The sequence below is a fragment of the Neltuma alba genome, unplaced genomic scaffold (assembly GCF_004799145.2).
Source record: "Neltuma alba isolate B1F8T4 unplaced genomic scaffold, ASM479914v2 tig00010596_pilon, whole genome shotgun sequence".
Taxonomy (NCBI): domain Eukaryota; kingdom Viridiplantae; phylum Streptophyta; class Magnoliopsida; order Fabales; family Fabaceae; genus Neltuma; species Neltuma alba.
In genome coordinates, this window is record NW_021635458.1 from 242,779 (window position 1) to 262,945 (window position 20,167).

At 37.4% G+C, this 20,167-nt stretch overlaps 2 protein-coding genes and 1 pseudogene across 2 annotated transcripts; 2 read left to right on the forward strand and 1 right to left on the reverse strand.

Moving 5' to 3' along the window:
* The first annotated feature begins 85 nt into the window (after positions 1-85).
* LOC114757460 (gibberellin 3-beta-dioxygenase 1-like) lies at positions 86-1,205 on the forward strand. Its single transcript, XM_028946520.1, has 2 exons — positions 86-543; positions 626-1,205. The coding sequence occupies exons 1-2, from the start codon at positions 86-88 to the stop codon at positions 1,203-1,205; spliced, it is 1,038 nt and encodes a 345-aa protein (XP_028802353.1).
* A 1,929-nt stretch (positions 1,206-3,134) lies between these two features.
* On the forward strand, positions 3,135-4,251 carry LOC114757461 (gibberellin 3-beta-dioxygenase 1-like). Its single transcript, XM_028946521.1, has 2 exons — positions 3,135-3,589; positions 3,672-4,251. Exons 1-2 carry the CDS (start codon positions 3,135-3,137, stop codon positions 4,249-4,251), a joined length of 1,035 nt encoding a protein of 344 aa, XP_028802354.1.
* Positions 4,252-6,693: 2,442 nt separating this feature from the next.
* On the reverse strand, positions 6,694-16,678 carry LOC114757439 (transcriptional corepressor LEUNIG-like; annotated as a pseudogene).
* Between the last annotated feature and the right edge of the window lie 3,489 nt (positions 16,679-20,167).

The window sequence follows — 20,167 nt, forward strand, 5'->3', positions numbered from 1 at the left end:
ATTATAACTGGAACTTCTATTTTTCTTTTTTTCTTTTTTTGGAATTACTAAAGCACGGGAATATTCCTGAAAAAGGTTCTTGAAAATGGCCGGAGCTCTCTCTGGTGAAGCAGCCAAAATGATGCCCATAGACTTCTCTTCAGTAGAGAGCTTACCAGATTCTCACACATGGTGGCCAAACGGATGCTCCGACATCATTCACGGGTCGATATCCATACCGGTGGTGGACCTGACGGATCCGAATGCCATGGAATCAATAAGGCTTGCATGCGAGGAATGGGGTATTTTCCAACTGAAAAACCATGGAATACCCTTATCTCTACTGAAGCAGGTGGACGACGAGATCAAGCACCTCTTCTCTCTCCCATCTGAGCAAAAGCTGAAAGCCTTACGACGTCGTCCCGGCACGACCGGGTACGGCCCGGCTGCCATATCACCGTTCTTCCCCAAGTCCATGTGGCACGAAGGGTTCGTCATTGTCGGTTCGTCCTACGACGAAGCCAAAAAAGTTCTGCCCGGTCATCATGAGCTTGCACGTTTTTGGTATATATCCGTTTGTTCTCTGTGTGTGACATACCCATCACAGATACATATAACTAGTGATTATTTTTGTGGACACTTGCAGTGAAACAATGGAAGAAATTCAGAAGCAATTGAAGATAGTAGCGGAGAAGGTGACGGGTGTAATACTGGAGATATTGGGGGTACGTGATGAAGAGAAGAAATGGATTAAGGGCGATAACGTTGCATTTCGGATGAACTCGTATCCGAGTTGTCCAGAGCCGGATCGAGCCCTAGGTTTGGCTGAGCACAAAGACACTTCCATAATCACGTTCCTGCACCAAACACAAGTGAAAAATCGGACCCGGAGCGAGATCCAAACCCAGGACCAAACCAGAGGGCTCCAGATTTTCAAGGATGGAATTGGGTGGGTCCCGGTTCACCCGGACCCAGATGTGTTTGTGGTGCAGGTGGGTGACATCCTTGAGATACTGTCCAATGGGAGGTTCGGTTCGGTGCTGCATCGGGTCACAGTGAGCGGGTCGGCTCATCGATATTCGTATGCATATTTCCACAGGCCCTCATCTGAAGCTCTTCTTTCTCCTTTCGTATCTCCGCCTCGTTTTCGAGCTCTCACTTTGAAGGAACTTGATGCTCTCAAGGTCAAGGGTCGAGCCAATGCAATGCCTTCCATCTCCATTTAATTACTGTTCCGTTTCTGTTGTGAAAAGTGATAAATTCTCATTTGTGTTGTGCAAGTGATGAATTCTCACTTTTTATTTTTTTAACTTCCTGGAATAAAAGTGCTTTTAGTGAATCAAGTGAAAGAATTCCATTTTTTTCCATAATTTTTAATTTTCACTCTTTACTTGTCCCTACCAAGTGACTAACCCTTTAGATTTGAATAGATATTTTTTTTTAACAAAAATAGATCGAATAACTCCCACCCTTCATGGTCAAGGGATGTTTAATTTTTTGAATATCAAAATTCAAAATACAGAAAAAAAAGAGAGAGAGAATGAAATAAGATTTGATCAACTAATCATATAGATAGCCGTCCATATTAAATTTAAATAGTTAAAATTTGATGAGTATTGATGAATTCCAAATCTTCATGACTTCTTTTGATAGTCAAACATTAAGCAAAGGGCGGATGGAATATTATCGGTTCTGTTTATGATGATGCTAAGAAAGTATTTCCGAGTGAACATGCACGATTTGGCAGTATCATATTATTCATATGTAGTCCATGAGAAATTGAAGATGTCAGAATTGTTCACCTCGGCCAACGTAGAGGAAAAACAAAAGAAAAGAAAAACTGAAGATGATAGCAGCGGGCAGCAATTCCGATGAGGTAATGCGTTGTTGACCAAAAAATGATCAGCTAATACGTTTACCTCTAATTATCTTCTACAACTGTACATGTACTCTCACTTTAACAACTAAAATATGGGTTATTTGGGCATCCCCATATAACTTTTTCAGTTTTGACATACTTTAACTGTTAATTGTAAACGTGACTACGTCCACGACAACTCGTATTTAAATAATTATGAATTTCCTTGATTTGCAAACAACTTATATTTTAAAACTTATCATGAATCCAATGCATTTGCACCGGCTTTCTTCTGATTCTTTGAACAGAGAGATGTGAGTTTCTAGATAGTTCAGAAAATGACTCATGCATAATGGTGAATAAAGAAATATATAATGACCAAATTAAAGTTTCTTTTCAATGTGTATGCATATATACTAGTTGAGTGAGTTATATACTGTACGTTGAAAAAAAAAACCTCATTAATAATATACCTAAAATGAATGCAACTCATCCTATTCGTACTGTACGAAAAAGAGTACGTCAATTCAGTAATATCTAAAATGGCACGATGCAAACTAACAGGAGTTGGGTCTAGCAGAAGGGGCTAGTCTATCACAACGTCGTGAATTAAGGTTCGAATCTCTGTTAGAAGAAGTGCCCACATTTAGTGCTTGACAGTACATCAAATAGAATTGTCTCCAATAAAATGATACCAGGCCAATACTTTAACAAAAGTAAAATAAAATGGCACGATGCATGTGCATTGGAATTGGTACATGCAGTATATGAATTTGATCTCCTATATATTAATCGCGTGAATAACATACATTTTGAAAAATTACATATATAAATTAAACGTGCCTAAAATTACGTAAGTCATGGTTTCCATAAAACTTATATTTAGAAGAATTATAGAGTACATATGTGTGCATGGTATAGGATAGGACGTTCTAATAGGTAAGTTCTATCTGGCAACCCATTTGCCCCGGTCGCCTTTTTGGGAATAGGCCAATTAGGACTTAGACACGTGTAGCGTTCATACACATGCCACCTGTCCATTTCTCAATTGTTGGTCCAGCAGAGTAACTGATTGTTTGTGTATATACACCAGTCAAATGTATCTGATATGATGCATGTATGTAATTAATTATACTAAATCTGTGTAGTAATGAATATATATTAGGTGGAATTTACTAGAGAGATGAATCCAATGTCCACCTTGTAAGTCTATAAATACTCTTTAACTATTCTGAGCATTCCAACAGTTGAGTTGAATCCAGAATTCCTGAAACCTTAAAACCCAAGGTTGTTGAAGATGGCAGGAGCTCTCTCTGGTGAAGCAGCCAAGGACATTCCCATCGACTTTTCTTCAACACAGAGCTTACCTGATTCTCACACATGGTGGTCAAATGGATGCTCCGACATCATCGACGGGTCGGTATCCGTGCCGGTGGTGAACCTCAACGATCCAAATGCCAAGGAGACGATAAAGCTTGCATGTCAGGAATGGGGTATTTTCCAACTGAAGAACCATGGAATACCCTTATCTCTACTGAAGGAGGTGGACGATGAGATTCAACGGTTCTTCTCTCTCCCAACCGAGCAAAAGGCCAAAGCCCTAAGGCCTCCGGGAGGCTCCGCCGGGTACGGCTCTGCTTACATCTCGCCGTTCTTCCCCAAAGTCATGTGGCACGAAGGCTTTACCATTAACCGTTCTTGCTACGACGAAGCGAAGAAAGTTTTGCCTGATCATGATCTTGCTCGTTTCTGGTATATATATGCCTGTTCTCTGTGTGGAATATATTATACTGTTTTTCTGCCTATAAGTATTGATACTTTTGTGGACTTGCAGTGAAACAATGGAAGAAATTCAGAAGCAACTGAAGAGAGTAACAGAGAAGGTGACAGGTGTAATATTGGAGTTACTGGAGGTGCGTGATGAAGAGAAGAAATGGGTTAAGAGCGATAACGTTACATTACAAATGAACTTGTATCCGAGATGTCCAGAGCCAGATCGGGCCATAGGTTTTGCTCAGCACAAAGACACCTCCATAGTCACATTTCTGCACCAAACCCAAGTGGAAACCCAGACCAGGAGCGAGATCCCGACCAAGGACCAAACCAGTGGGCTCCAGATTTTCAAAGAAGGAATCGGGTGGGTTCCAGTTCGCCCTGATCCAGACATGTTTGTGGTGCAGATTGGTGACATCCTGGAGATTCTGTCCAATGGAAGGTGCCCTTCGGTGCTCCATCGGGTCACAGTGAGCGGGTCAGCTAATCGATATTCGTATGCGTTTTTCCATAGGCCCTCAGCTGAAGCTCTTCTCTCTCCTTTCAAATCTCCTCCTCGTTTTCGAGCTCTCACTTTGAAGGAATATGACGCCCTCAAGGCCAAGGATCGACACAATGCATTGGCTTCCATCTCCATTTGATTGATAATGTTCGGTTTCTGCAACGGAGAGAGGGATGAACTCTCACCATGTTATGATGCAAGAAATAATGCATGTTTCTCTTTGTTATGATGATAATAATAAATTTTTTACTCATCATAATTATATATTCCTCCGGTCCTTAATATAAGACTCATTTAACTAATTTGATTAGATTAAAGAAGTTAGGTGAGTTAGTTAATTATAAGAAATGTGACACGTTTTTCCTAAAATACCATAATCATCTTTCTTAATACTCCTCCGGTCCTTATTATAAGACCTAATTTGACTTTTTATTTGGTCCTAATTATAAGACCCAATCCATTTTGTCTCTTATATTTATGCATTTTTTTTCAAGATAATCCTTCTAATAATGATAGTTTTAGCCAATATACTTAATTAGTAAGGATATTTTAGGAATGACAACACTTATTTATTATAAATAACCAACTTAACTTACTTCCTTAATCTCCTCAAATAAATCAATTGGGTCTTATAATTAGGACCGGAGGAGTACCATTTTTCCTCTTCTACTTGATTATGGTTGAGGGAGTATCCATAGGGATAATTTAGAGAAAATTGATAAATATGAGAGATGAGTCTTATATTTAGAACTAAAACCAACTTAATAATTAGGTCCTATAATAAGGATCGGAGGAGTAGTTTATAATTAAATAATAGAGGGATGATGAATTAATCCAACCCCTCGTCTATAAATACGCCAAAAGTATTATGACTATTCCAACTTGTTTCAATATTTTCTTGAAAATGGCCGGAGCTTTGCCTGCAGAAAGCAGCAGCCAAAAATATGCCCGCAGACTTCTCTTCGGTGGGGAGCTTGCCAGATTCTCACACATGGTGGCCAAATGGATGCTCGGACGAAATTGACGGGTCGGTATCCATAGCGGTGGTGGATCTGAAGGATCCGAACGCGATGGAAGCAGTAAGGGTTGCATGTGAGGAGTGGGGTATTGTCCTGTACTGAAAAACCATGGAATACCCTGATCCCTGTTCAACCATGTGGACGATGAGGTCAAGCACCTTTTCTCTTTCCCATCTGAGCAAAAGCTGAAAGCCTTAAGACGACCGGCGCGTAACATCACCACCGGGTACGGCACGGCTTACATATCGTCGTACTACCCCAAGTCCATGTGGCACGAAGGCTTCACCATTCTCGGATCTTCCAACGACGATGTTAAGAAAGTTTTGCCTGAACATGATGGTTATGTTTCCTGTTTTGTCACTTGTGTATGTTTGATGGATCAAGTGATTAGTAATCATATGCATTTGTATGCAGCGAAAAAAGTGGAACAAGTTGAGACGAAAATGAAGGCACTACTAGCAAATGATCTGGCGGAGAGAATAGTGAATTTGATGGGGATATATATATACATACAGACACACACACATATTTCTAATGATGATGAGAAGGAATTGGATAGTATGTGAGGAAGGCGCCTCATCACGTACTTCAAATAAACTCATACCCGTATTGTCCAAATCCGGGCCGGGGCATGGGTTTGGCTCCGCACAACACAACGGCCCCAGCTCAAACGGAAACCCTAATTAAACAATGGACTGCTGGAAGTGTTCAAACAAGGGACAGGGGGTGGGTGGGTCCCACTGAATGCTGACTTAGATAGCTAGATGCGCTCCTCGTACTCTCATTTCCAAAGTGTGCCGCCTGAGTTCCTGCTTGCTCCTCGCGGCTCTGTTCCTCGTCTTCGCAGAGTCCTCATGTACGAAGGAGCATATTGATATGAAGGTCATCAGAAAAATGAAGGAAAATTATAATGACCATTCATTTATTTCTCCTATATATATATATCTTCAGCTGCTAATTTTAATTTAAATTGCCCCCGCACCTACCCCCTTCCCATCCTCCCTTCTCTTGCCCCCTGGAAAAAAGTCGTTACGTAATAGTACAGTCAAAGACGCTTTGCCCCCGCAGCTTTTTTTTTTTTTTTTTTTCATGTTCACTCCGCTTCTTTTTATAAAGCGTCAGATTTGAGAAGAGACGTAAATTATTTTATAAACTTTAATTTGTGTTTATCTTAATATTTAATTTTTTTTTATGCTGCCCTTCATCATTTTCTCATTGCATCTCCCAACATATTCTTTTTATTCTTTTTCTTATTTATTATAAAGACAAATTTAAAAATAAAAATATATTTCTAATAACTTATTTATTATTTTTAAATAATGGCTTGTTACAATATATTCGTTATTTTAAAGTTTACAACAAAGGACAAGATAAAGTAAATTTTAAGGGGATCCATTTTCCTGTTAGAACAAAATTCAGACACTTAAGTATGTTGGTCTCATAGATGCCTTGGAAATCTAAATATATAGCTCGCCCCACTCTCACGATATTTAAAGATGATTAGCAAACTCCATCATCAATACCAGTTAAGAGCTGAAAATATAACAATGATGCAAAACACAGATGTAGAAATCTCCAAAGTATATATTGATAACTAATAATTGGAACAGGCATTCGACCACGACAAATGCAACATTAGAAGGAAAAAAAAAAACCTTAGCATCTAAAATTACATAGAAGATAGGATACACTAAAAAGCCAAAAAGAAAAAAAGAAAAAAAAGACGGGTAATGGGTGATTGAGACACGTGTGATCAACAGTGGTAAGACCTATTCCCGAATTGCAAGCATTACAACGCACAATACACAAGATAAGGTTATTTCCAAAGCTTGACGAACTTGTCATGGCTAGCGGAAGCAACCAAACCGGTCACTGGAGACACTGCCAGGGCAGCAATGAGACCTTCATGCGCAGATAGAGTCATCGTCTTGTTCTCCGCCATATTCCAAAGGTCTAAGGACTGCTCATGGACAGCATTTAGCAAGAATACAATGTCAGAATTACACTCTTATCGTTGACCAGAGTCATTTACAGAATATAGAAGAGGAAAAACAAAACCACTAGGACAGAGCTTCATAGCAGCCACATCATTCTAACAAGTATGACCAAATATGAAAATTTTATCTAGTGAAATATTTGAAAAATCCTTCCAAAACTCCGCATTTATGAACCGCCTTGAATCTTAGACTTGCCTCTTATATGCTACTCAAAAATTCATGGACGCCAAGAAAGCATAACACCAAAATGAAATGACCGGGAACAAAATGTAACTTGCCTGGTAACAGCCAATGACCAGCAAGGACGTATAAGTCGGATGGAAAACACAGGAGTGGAACTTGTTTCCGTTACAGCTTAGCTCATGAACACATTCTCCTTCACTACCAGTCCCAAGAGTCCAAACCCTGACTGAGTCCTCACTCACAGATGCCAGTAATTCCCCTGTGGGATCCCAGCAGACAGAATGTATTGCCTTCGTATGTCCCTACAATCATAGTATCATCATATTCCAAAAGAGAAAGTTAGTGATCCAGGGCTGGGACAGGGCACTAGACAACAATTCATTTCCCAGATGCCGAAAATATAAGGTCGACATTGACAATAAATCATAACAGAGACAATAGACAAACTGCAAAGAAGTAGAGTTTCCGACAAAAACTATAATAATGTCCCCTTCCTAGATCTCCCCCCAGCAAAGACAGCTTCTGGCGGGTAGTTTACTTAGAACAGTGCTAGTTCAATTACTATCCAAACCACCATTTTAAATCATTTAACAAATCAATATGTCTTCAGCTGGCCTAAAATGTTTTAACTCATTTTAAATCTTTTACCAACTGACATGCTTTCAGAGACATCAAAATGCATTATATGGAAGATTTTATTTAAGTGCAAAGCCTTGTCCACCCCCTTCCAAACAAAAAACTATTCAACCTTGCAATATTATAACTTGCAAGGAAGACAGAATTTGCCAGTCAACAAATTTTTCCTACGTATAGGAACTGTTGCTCTATATCCTGCAATGACAACTAGACAGGACAGAAAACATCAACTCTGTAGCTCTTAGCACGACTCATGCAGAAATGCATGCCTCTAATTGATAAAACATTTTCTCTATAAATGATGAAGAAATGCGTCTTATATCATGAAAATGAAACCTGTAATGAATATCTGCATGTTTGTGTCTCCACATCAAGTACAGAGACAACATTCTCTGCAGCTGCGGCAAGGTACCTCCCCATACGAGGTTGAATCTCATCTGAGCAGTGCCACCCTATCAGAAATCCATCAGTGACCATAATACATAATAAACAGTGCAGAAAACCTGGTACACAATAACAGTGATACAAAAACGGCGTGCACATAATACAATAATAACTCAGATTCTACCTTTGAGACTCTAGCACAGCTACCATTGGTTATACTCCAATATCGTATCTCACCATCACCATCGCATGAGCAGATCAGATCATCCTTATTTGGGTGAAAATCTAATGACATAACAGATGCAGAATGTCCTGTAAAGGTGCGAATTGTATATCCAGGCTGCATAATGGGCAAATTGATATATTCAGCTCAAGCAGGATAGCGATGTGAAAAAAGGAAGAATACCACTAAAACTAGAGAGAAAAGGACTGCAAATGAACAATAGGCCAATCATATAATTTTTTAATCATATCTAATCTTCTATGTTTAATAAATGCTAAGATGTATACAGCTGTTATCCTAGAAATCTTATCATAACCTCTATAAACTAGGCCTAGGTTCCGGTCAACGAATTAGTGGATGCCTTGCTTCATGATTCATTAGTGTCTGGATAATTAAACGTTCGTTTTTTATATAATTTTAACATTAAAGTCGTAAAATTAAATAATCAATTGACAATAAATCATCGAATCTTTTTAAGGTGGGCTAGAAAACCACTGTTCCATATCCTCCACATTCTGCAGTGATTCATGCTTCAAAATAACTTTGTTTTGAAGGTTGTTCGCTGAAACTAGCTTTCTTCAACAAGAGACCCACTCTTTGACATAAATAACACCAATGCCATCAGATGTCAATACGAGTTGCTTCTGCATGTCTCCATGGCTTTACAGGTATCATGTGTATACCAAATCCCTCACAAGAAAGCCCCACAAGCCACTGGTATCTTGTTGACAAATAAATGCTTCTTGATTGACTAGCATCGGATTCAGAGGGATGTCACCATATCTATTTCATTATGTTCAAAATGTATATGACAGTTATCCTAGACATGTTATCATAATTCAAGGGGGAAAACAAGCATATTTCACTGGAAAATCCTCTTCAATCTAACCTGACATTTGGCTCATAGTTTATGTAATTCTATAATGACCAACAATAAACACAATCATGTATCAACCCTTACATTCAAAAATATACCAGACCTAAGACCCACGTCTATGTGTTAAAAAAAAAAACTATTTATAAACCTTGTGTGTAGATGAAACAATCATACTCATACCATTATCCTCCACAAATTAGATTTCATTGCGTTTAAGAAAATGAAAATTAAATTAAATTAAAAAAAAAATCACCAAAATGATACTGGTTGAGTAAAATGGGAAAGAACTACTAACATTGTCGACATCCCAAACCCTGACAGTTTTATCAAATGAAGATGTTGCAAGACGAGGCATACTTGGGCTGAAACGGACATCAGTGATCATAGATGAATGTTCTTCTAGAGTGGCCTTTTGCTTTAAAGAATCTGTGTGCCATAACACAGCCTGCATTAAAAAAAACATTGAGGGAAAATGTCATATTGCACATTAATTAGAATGAAAAATAGAGGTCCCAATCGTTTTCCCATGTTTCTCCAAGTCAAAAGCACAAATTTGCAGCTAACGTTAGGAAATCAGTTAAATACTTCAAGCACTAAACCAGATAAGCTTTTCCAGATTAATACTTCTACCAACCTTCTTGTCATGGCCACCACTTGCAAGCAATTTCCCATCAGATGAAAAGTGGCAGCAAACAACTTTGCTTGTGCTTGCTCGTACAGAATTTACTTCAGAAAATGTGAAGCCTGAAACAGGAGCAAATTAGTACCCTCAGAAAGAAATCAAAATAGAATATAAACACAATGCAGGTCTTTACAGTAACGATAGAATTTATATCAGTTTTAAGCTGACAAGAGGATTTAAAGGGGCAAAAATGAACAGAGAATAGTCTAATTACATTAGTAACAATCAAGATCAGAAACAGGCATACACAAGAAACTTTATTGCAAGGATAATGCCAGTTGGTCAAAAAAAAAAAAAAAAGGAAGACAATGCCGAAGTATTTTTAGATCGGCAACTACATTAGTATACTGCACCTTTGCTTACATCCATACAACGACCAACAGTATCTCTAGGGTCAATATCATCATGTGATAAAAAAGACTCAACATTGTCATCAAGTGATCCATCCTCCACAAAACGATCCATATCAGCCTGCAATTCAAGATCCTTATCATCCCACTGCCAAAATGGAATGGCAATGAGTCTGCATGCAAGGAACATATCATTCCTTCCATCTATAGAACAGAACAGAGAAAGTCACTCACCAACTGGTTTGAGGGTGATGTAAGAGTTCCAGGACCATCAGTGCCAAACATTATTAAAGGCTTTGAAGAACTACCATTATGAGGCAAAGCAGGCATTGACATCACATCTCCAGGTGTATGAGTCGAGGGAGTTGAGGGTGCAGAACTCGGAGATGGGCCTGCAGTATTTGCTGTTCCAGAACTATTTGCAGGACCTGAAGAAGATACAGGCTGCTTTCTCTTTCTCCCAGTCTGGTTTTTGGAAACCTTAAAGCGCATTCAGTAAAACCATGTTAGGAACCTATTTTATGTGGGTTTAAATTGTGATTACCAAATGACAAGCAAAAAAAAAAAAAAAAGGGTCATTTTCAATGTGGCTGCCACAAATCGTTTATTCCATACATTTGTTCAAAAGGCTTTGGTGAGAAGTGAAATCCATTTCCAACTCTCAGTTGTTAAGGATATGAATTTGTGATCTTTTGATTAAAATGAGCAAGCAAACACACACCACCCAGATCCAATACCCCCTATGGATCCCCAATCTATTTCTCCCACGAAGAGGCTAACCATGAAAGGGAACACATATTTGAAGACAGCATGTAGAAAGCCAGAGAATGAGGATGATACAAGAGGGAGCTTCCTATGACGGTGAGTTTTGGGCCTCAACATAGCAGAGCCAAAGGTATGGTGAACTATTATCATACAACTCTATCAATGCCGTATGATTTTCAGAATATGGGTTGTTCTACATCTAACAAATGAAACTTTGTGCATTGAAAAAGTAACCAACCACATTTAGAACTATGCATTTTCCTTCACAGAACATGAAAAACATTAGCCCAGTCACACCGCAAAGTATAAATAGTTACAGGTGAGATAGGAGCGACCAGTAAAGAACTGACCTGATCATTTCCTCTAAAGGAGTTTGACATGCTACCATCCATGGTGACACTGCCACCACCCCCAACTTTATCTAGCTGATGCATACTATGGTTTGAAGTCTGAGGCTGCTGATTCGATAGAACATGCGTTGAAGTTGCTGCTGCTGGGGATTGTTGCTCTGCTGCTGCTGCTGTTGCTGCTGTATTTGATGAGCCAGAACTATTTGCAGGACCTGAAGAAGATACAGGCTGCTTTCTCTTTCTCCCAGTCTGGTTTTTGGAAACCTTAAAGCGCATTCAGTAAAACCATGTTAGGAACCTATTTTATGTGGGTTTAAATTGTGATTACCAAATGACAAGCAAAAAAAAAAAAAAAAGGGTCATTTTCAACGTGGCTGCCACAATCGTTTATTCCATACATTTGTTCAAAAGGCTTTGGTGAGAAGTGAAATCCATTTCCAACTCCTCAGTCGTTAAGGATATGAATTTGTGATCTTTTGATTAAAATGAGCAAGCAAACACACCCACCCAGATCCAATACCCCCTATGGATCCCCAATCTATTTCTCCCACGAAGAGGCTAACCATGAAAGGGAACACATATTTGAAGACAGCATGTAGAAAGCCAGAGAATGAGGATGATACAAGAGGGAGCTTCCTATGACGGTGAGTTTTGGGCCTCAACATAGCAGAGCCAAAGGTATGGTGAACTATTATCATACAACTCTATCAATGCCGTATGATTTTCAGAATATGGGTTGTTCTACATATGGGTTGTTCTAACAACAAATGAAACTTTGTGCATTGAAAAAGTAACCAACCACATTTAGAACTATGCATTTTCCTTCACAGAACATGAAAAACATTAGCCCAGTCACACCGCAAAGTATAAATAGTTACAGGTGAGATAGGAGCGACCAGTAAAGAACTGACCTGATCATTTCCTCTAAAGGAGTTTGACATGCTACCATCCATGGTGACACTGCCACCACCCCCAACTTTATCTAGCTGATGCATACTATGGTTTGAAGTCTGAGGCTGCTGATTCGATAGAACATGCTGTTGAAGTTGCTGCTGCTGGGGATTGTTGCTCTGCTGCTGCTGCTGTTGCTGCTGTATTTGATGAGCCAATTTTAACTACAAATAATAGGATCTTTCAGAAAATGCCAGTCACAAGACTTGTAACCATCAGCAAGATATATAAATAGGACAAGTGAACAAACTAAAAGGCCACAACAAATGGAGTGTGAATGATGATCAAAATGAAACTAGCACCTTCATTAGCATATCTGTCTCCCCACGGGGCAAAAGAGGGCCACCAGCTTGAAGAGGTGATCCAACATTTGGAACCACCTCGACAGCATTCGAAAGGCCGTCCTTATTTAGGCTCATATTTCTTTGACTCAGTAGCATTCTCAGTTTCCTATTATCATCATTGGCAGATGGGGATGACAAATTTTGCTGCTGTGCAAGCATAAGCTGCTGTTGATGGTGAGGTGCCAACATTTGTAGTTGATGAAGGGGTTGAGGAGCCTGTATAAAAGGCTTTTGTTGATGAAGAATACCAGAGCGCAGTTGTTCCAAGTCCTAATAAGCAAAGGAGGACAAGTATGGGGAAACTTAATTACTCCAGTGTCCAGTTTCACTGACAAATGGTACTGAGCAGGTACAAAACTCATCCCGATGGAGATTGCTAAATGCTTTATGTAAGATGCAATTGTTTCTAAACAGTGAAAGGTTCAACATGTTTAATAGTAAGTAAAGAAAGACCATCTACAACCTCTTCGCATGCATGATATATTTTTTCAGTTTCAGAGTGATCACCAAGTTTAGTAAGACATAGCATATTCACCAAAAGAAAAACATTTAACGTAAACTACTTCAAAATGACTCACTGTGAGTGGCCATCCTTTCAGAGTCAAACTGTTGCTGCCTTGATTTGATCCTGGCGCAAGAAAACCTTCTGTTAACTTAGTATATGCGTAAGAACACTAGAACAGCAAGAAACATCATAAAATTTCAACGTTAAATCCCAAATTATCCTCAGTCATAGTATCATAAATGGCAAGGAATCAGAATAGATGAAACTCAGTTCCCATCGCATGCCTGCTACAGTTTCCAAAGGAATAATGCAAAATTGGTTACAACATAAAAAGAATGAGAGAGGAGAATACCTGGAATTCCCATTAATGATCCTTCAGGACCCGCAGCTCTTGAATTCAAAACAGGATTAATCTCACTCTTTATATCCTGGATTCCAAGTGGCATGTCAGGGCACAACTACTACAGAAGAAGATAGAAGGAAATAACATCACTTCAAGAACAATAGCATACTGGAGTAGACCCTGGCAATTGCTGACTACGAGCTTGAACTTGTTGAGACATCCCACCAGCAGCACCATGCAAAACTTGTCTGGAGTGTATAAATTTTTATGCTAAAAATGTCAACACTTATCTTTGAAGAGAATCAGAAGTGCTAAAGACTATTAATTGAACAGCACATCACTGTGAATTCTGAGGCATTGTAAATAATTTTACCTCCACCACCGACCACCAAAACACACTAGGAAATGACTATGACAAAATTTACAATGAAAGATCCAGTTTTCGTATTACCCTAATGAAGTGAGCTTCAACTCATCTATTTATAACCAAATTAAACTAACTTTACCACCAGCTATAGACTAATCAAGTGTGACCACCTCCTTCCTAAGCAAATATACAAATTTGAAAAAAAAATGAAATAATAACGAATATTAGAATAATTTAAGAAAAATCACCCCGACGACTGGCCAGAAGCTGCAGCTGACTTCATTATTGAGGCATGATTTGGGTCCAAGAGTTGGCCCATGTTGTCACCAAATCTTTGCTGTATAAAACATCCACAGAGGGTTATGGTAAACGTGTATCATAAGAACAACAGTTCATAAGATAATAAGAAGATTGAGCATCCCCTTACCTTCATGGCTGCATCATCCAAAGAATCCCTCTGAAGGGGAGGTTTTAGCCTCTCCTCATACATCTTTGTTGCCATGGCATTTGCAGTGCTAGGGTTTCCAACTAACCCATTTGTACTGCCATTTAAGAGATGAGGCCCATCCCTTCTCTGCGGCTGTTGTGGAGGTGGCTGCTGCTGTTGCTGTGGTAGTGACGGCGGCGGCGGCTGCTGCTGCTGCTGCTGTGCATGCCTCTGCATTAGGAATTGCTGCATCTGCATGTGTTGCTGCTGCTGTTGCTGATGCTGTGATTGCTGGGATTGTGGCTGCTGTTGCTGTTGCTGCTGCTGTTGTTCCCTTGCCTTGATTGACTGTGTCTGCAATCGCAGTTTCACACTTCATAAGCTTTGAAAGGTATGCAGGATTTTCTCTCTTGTTTCTCTTTTAAACCATGTTGTTAGATTCCACAAACCAGCATAACATTATCTTATTACATTTCAACTTTGTGAACAGTACTAGCTGTTGATAACTAAAGTAATCAAATATTTCTATAATGTCTGCAGCTTCACAAAGCAATTAAAGCAACGTCAAAAGGCTTTTCCTTTTTGGCTTTAATACAACAAAAGGATATGACAAAATCATTTATCACAATATTGAAAGACTTGAATTTTTATTTTAACTACAAGCTTATGGCGGACAGTAGCATATTAAAAATTAAAGACGCTGTACATAGATTAGATATGAAAGCAGAAGATCCAATAAATAAACAGAGGTGAAGACTCAAGAAATAGAAATCATGGAATTTCGGCCACAAATGTCTTTTATCAATCATTAATCAACATACAAAGGTAAGTAATAACAAAATTTGGTGGGCAAACCTTCAATTCATTTCTTGGCTTTGTTTTGGATTTCATAATTCATAATTTTATTTCCTTGCAATCAGAAACTTCGTCTGACAGATTTGATTTAATGAATGTAGTGTTGTTTAAACCTTATAAGAAAGATGCAGCAACTTCTGAGTGCTTCTCATTACTAATGCTACATATAGTAAGAAAACAATGAAATGTATTCAAATACAAACCTCAATATAAGATGCAGCAACTTCTGAGTGCTTCTCATTAGTCCTGGCGATAAATATATCCCAGAATACTGACCACCACTCGAACAGAAATCCTCCGGGGGCATCAATAGCTCCACCACAAGGGGAAAAAACATCAAATCAACTAAAAGCAAAAAGAGATGGCTATAGCCAGAAAATACATAAATATATAGATATAAATAATACAAGTAAGTTCAGCTTCTTATTTATTATATACTGTTTCTCAGCAGCTTACCAACTGGATCCGAGGATACTTTTCCTTCAGCTTGAAAAGCCTGAGCAGAAGCCTTCAAATCCCTCTTCACTAGGTAATCATGGATATAAACATCTAACCTGATATTTCAATTTATTTTTTTCCAAGAAAGCGTTGTACCAGTCATGAGAATTGGAAAATGGAAGGATAAATTCACACACACACTAACACGGAACAGATGACAAAAAATTGAGCTACTACAGTGTCAGTAAGTAGACGCTGATGTCAATTGTCGGCGACCCACATACTAAAACCAAAGTTCAGCAGCCAAAAGTGACAATTCCACAGAATGTCCCTTAAACTTGCAGAGACCACAAACCCTAAGATGCCCAATATAACATTCCGAAACACTTACAAAATACCAAGCATACCGAACCAGCGGAAATAAACATGGCCCCAATCGAAAACCCAAACACAGTAGCTCCAAGAAAATCAATAACCCAAATCGACAAGGAAGGAGAAATGAAGATGAGACACTAATTGGGAGTGAGTCAGTGAAACATCGCCCGAGTTGCAAAATGACACAGCAAGGGAAGAGTACAAGCGGATATCGAGAAAATAAATAAAGCGGAAAAGGAACTCACATCTTATCAGCTTCCCAGTTAGTCTGAGACATGCTGTTGTGACTCGGTAGAAGCCAATAAGGAGGGAAACTCTCAGGCAATGACTTGTTCGGCTCTCAACGATGTGGGAGCCGCTAGAGAGAAGGACTTCAATCGTGTTGCTACAGCAGAGAGAAGCATACGACAAAGCGAAGACACTGTAGATAGAGAGGGAGGAAGAGAGGAAGAGGAAGAATCGGCGTAGAAAATGAAAATCCAGCGGATCAACAGGAAGCGACGCCTCAATTAATCGCGATTCATTCTCCCCGAGAAAACCCCCTTCGTAGTTCGTTTTCTATCCATTTAATTTAATCAGTTGATTTTTCTGATCTTTTTTTTTTAATTGTTGATTTAAGCCTTATTAGTGAATGATGATGGTTTCCTGGCACCCGAAAAAACAAGAATTGTCAGTTTACACTTTAGATTGGGTTAGTAATCATATCTCAGTTGCTCGATTTTTTTTTGAACTAATTTTATTTAGTAGTAGTATATTTGCTTATAAATAATAATATGTTACATCCTGTGATATAATATCTTATTTGATTTTTATTTTGATTATAAATATAAAATTCTAATCCATTTTATCTTTTATGTTTATCTATTTTTTAAGATAATTTTTCTAATAATAGTAGTTCTAGCCAACAAATTTAATTAGTAAAAATATTTTAGAATTTAACTAGTTCTTATAATTATGACCGAATGTAGTATTTTAGTAGAAAAATTATAAGTATGAATTATGTATGTACTCGTGTTTTGAAAGCGATTAGATAATTTTGGTCAGGAAAAAAAAAACACAAAGAACGCAGTTAGATACGGGAAGGTACATAAACATACCTTGGTATTTTAATAGTATATTCTCTTATGATTCGTCCATTTTCCATAAACATATTCAAAAATACCAGGCACATGTTTTTTTTAAAAAAAAAATATTCTGATATTTATCACGTACCTGTATAAAGAGTATCAACACGTATCGGATGTAATATCGACGGGAATACGCCAAATAATTTAAACTTCAGCCTTCATCCACTAAATTATAAGCGTTTATTAGGCTCGTTTTAAAAAAAAAAAAAAAAAGGATGGAAACAATTTATAAATGACTCTAACTCTTAGTTTGAAGGTGGGCATGGTAATAGGGAAGTGGAAGGAAGAGAGATGTGGAGAAAATTTTAATAGAGTTCAATTTAAAAAAATTAAAAAAAACGAGATTAAAAGTTTTTAATTAACATTTCTTCTTTTTTATCTTACATTTTTTTTATCAAAATTTTAAAACCAAACTTTTTTAATGTATTAAATCGAACTCATTAAAATTTTTGCTCTAGTCTAATTCTCCTCATAGCAAACTTAGGGTAAAGCAGATGAGCTAATGAACCAATTTACTAGATAATGCTATTAGTTGTCAACTTTATACACCGATTAAACTGATATTAATATTGATGTTTAATTTTGGAGGAAAAAAAATTAGGTTGCTACATTCTGTCAGGAACTAGTCATTTAATATGTATTTATGATGTTTGTTCAATTTCTATAACTAATACTCCATCTGTTCTTTATTATAAGAGACGAATAACCGAATTACGTTGATCAAAAAAGCAGTTAAAAGTAGTTAAGAACAATCAATGTGTAAAAAATATAATTTTTTTTCCAAAAATACCCTCATTAATAAGGAGAGAGAGTATGAGAGAGAATAATTAAATTGTTGAAAGAAAGAGAAGTGAGAGGGAGAGAGTGTGTGAATTAGAGACAATAAATATGGGTACAATAGGAAATCAACACAAAAAAGTAGAGATAACTTTTAAGTGTCTCTTATATATAGGAACATACCATAAACACCAAATGTCTCTTATAATAAGGAACGGAGGGAGTACTATTTTTATTGACTGACTAAGGATATGTTTGGTGAAACAAAAAATATTTTTAAAAATTATTTTCATAGATCTTTTTTACATATTTACTCTGTATATTATAAAATTATTTTTAAAGTTTTGATTTGTTCTTCACCTAAATACTTTTCAAATCAATTTGACCATGATGCTGGGTCTTGATTATCTCACAATGTGTTGGTCTCAGAGTTTGACGTGTATCCACATATACCATGCTAAGATGACGATGACAGGACAGACTATTTATGGATGAGTTTTAAATTTGTCAAATTGTTCAAAAGCACGAAAGTTCCCAAACTCCCCTAAACTCCTTTTTTCTGTTGCAAAAATAACGTAATAAAAACAAATCAACAGCGGCTCGTGCTACTCATGTCACGTGCGTGGGGTATTTTTAGTAGTTTGGCCGTACACAAAACTATTAACTTTTTGAGTAGCCCCTGTGATTTGATGTACTCCTCCTCTTCTATCCTAAATGTAAAGATTCTTATATTATTGTGTATAAGGGTTTAACAATTATGTATAAGAGTCTTATATTTAAAATTAGAAGAGTATTTGTAAGAAGACCATCACACTTTTTTATTTTAATATGGCTAAACTATTGTTTTTTTCCCCCTAGAATGTGCTCAAGCTCGTCTGCCTCTACTTTTAATATTACCTCCGATTCTTAGTATAAGATCCTGTTTGACTTTTATTTTGGTCCTAAATATAAGATTCCAATCCATTTTGTCTCTCATATTTATACATTTTTTTCCAAAATAGTCATTCTAATATTAATAGTTATAATCAATATACTTGATTAACAATGATATTTTAAGAAAGACAATACCTGTTTAGGACAAATAACTAACTCAACTTACTTTCTTAATCTCCTCAAATTAGCCAACTGACTCTTATAATTAGAACCGGGGTAGTAATAAAATACAAGTTATGGCAAGGAGGTGATTAAAGAAAATTGTTGCCATCGTCGACATCAAATTTAAATATAGGCAAAAATATATTTTAAATCTTCTAATTTTGTACTATGTTTTTTTTAACTTGGTCAATTTAGAATCCGTTTGAAATAAGTTATGAATAATTTTTTAATTATAATTTATAAAATATAAGATAAATATATTAAAAAAATTTTGTTTCATCCCACATAAAATATGTTTATAAATATTTTTTAATGTTGTCCAAGCCGGTTGTTGGGCATAATGGGTCTGGCTCTGTGATCACGTCCAATCAAGAAGTATCTTTGTCCCCCGTCAGTTCCAATCAGAAATTGACACCTCAACACTAGGGGAACAACCTTGATGCTTCTTCTCTTGTTGACAATAATGTTAATAGGCCCAAACCCATGCTTCTGCATTCGCGGGCTCAACCGTCCATTTACACTTTTGATGGCCCTGCCCGTGTAGAAAATGGGTTTGCAAGTTCTCGACCCAATAAAACACATTTCCGATTTTCCGAATCCTTTTTTTTTTTTTTAAGGCAGAGTAATAACATAAAAGATATGCATGTTGTTACAGAGCTGAGAAGGAAATGGAGCTAGAACATAAATTAATTACGCGATGCAACATTCATCAATCTTCCCTTCTGTTCGGCTTCTTCCCTTCTCTCTCACTCTCTCTCACTCTCTCTCACACACGCATGACGCCTTATTTCAGTCAAATTATCACACAAATCTAAGGAGTTATCAAATATAGCTGTCAATGTTGGGCAAAGGTAATTGGAGGAACTAGTTTTGATGCAGTGATGAGCACCATGATATTATCTTTACGGTTAAATCTACATCATTCAGATATAGTAATTTAATAGTCTAGATTTAAAATTTTTAATGAATAAATTAAAAAATTATT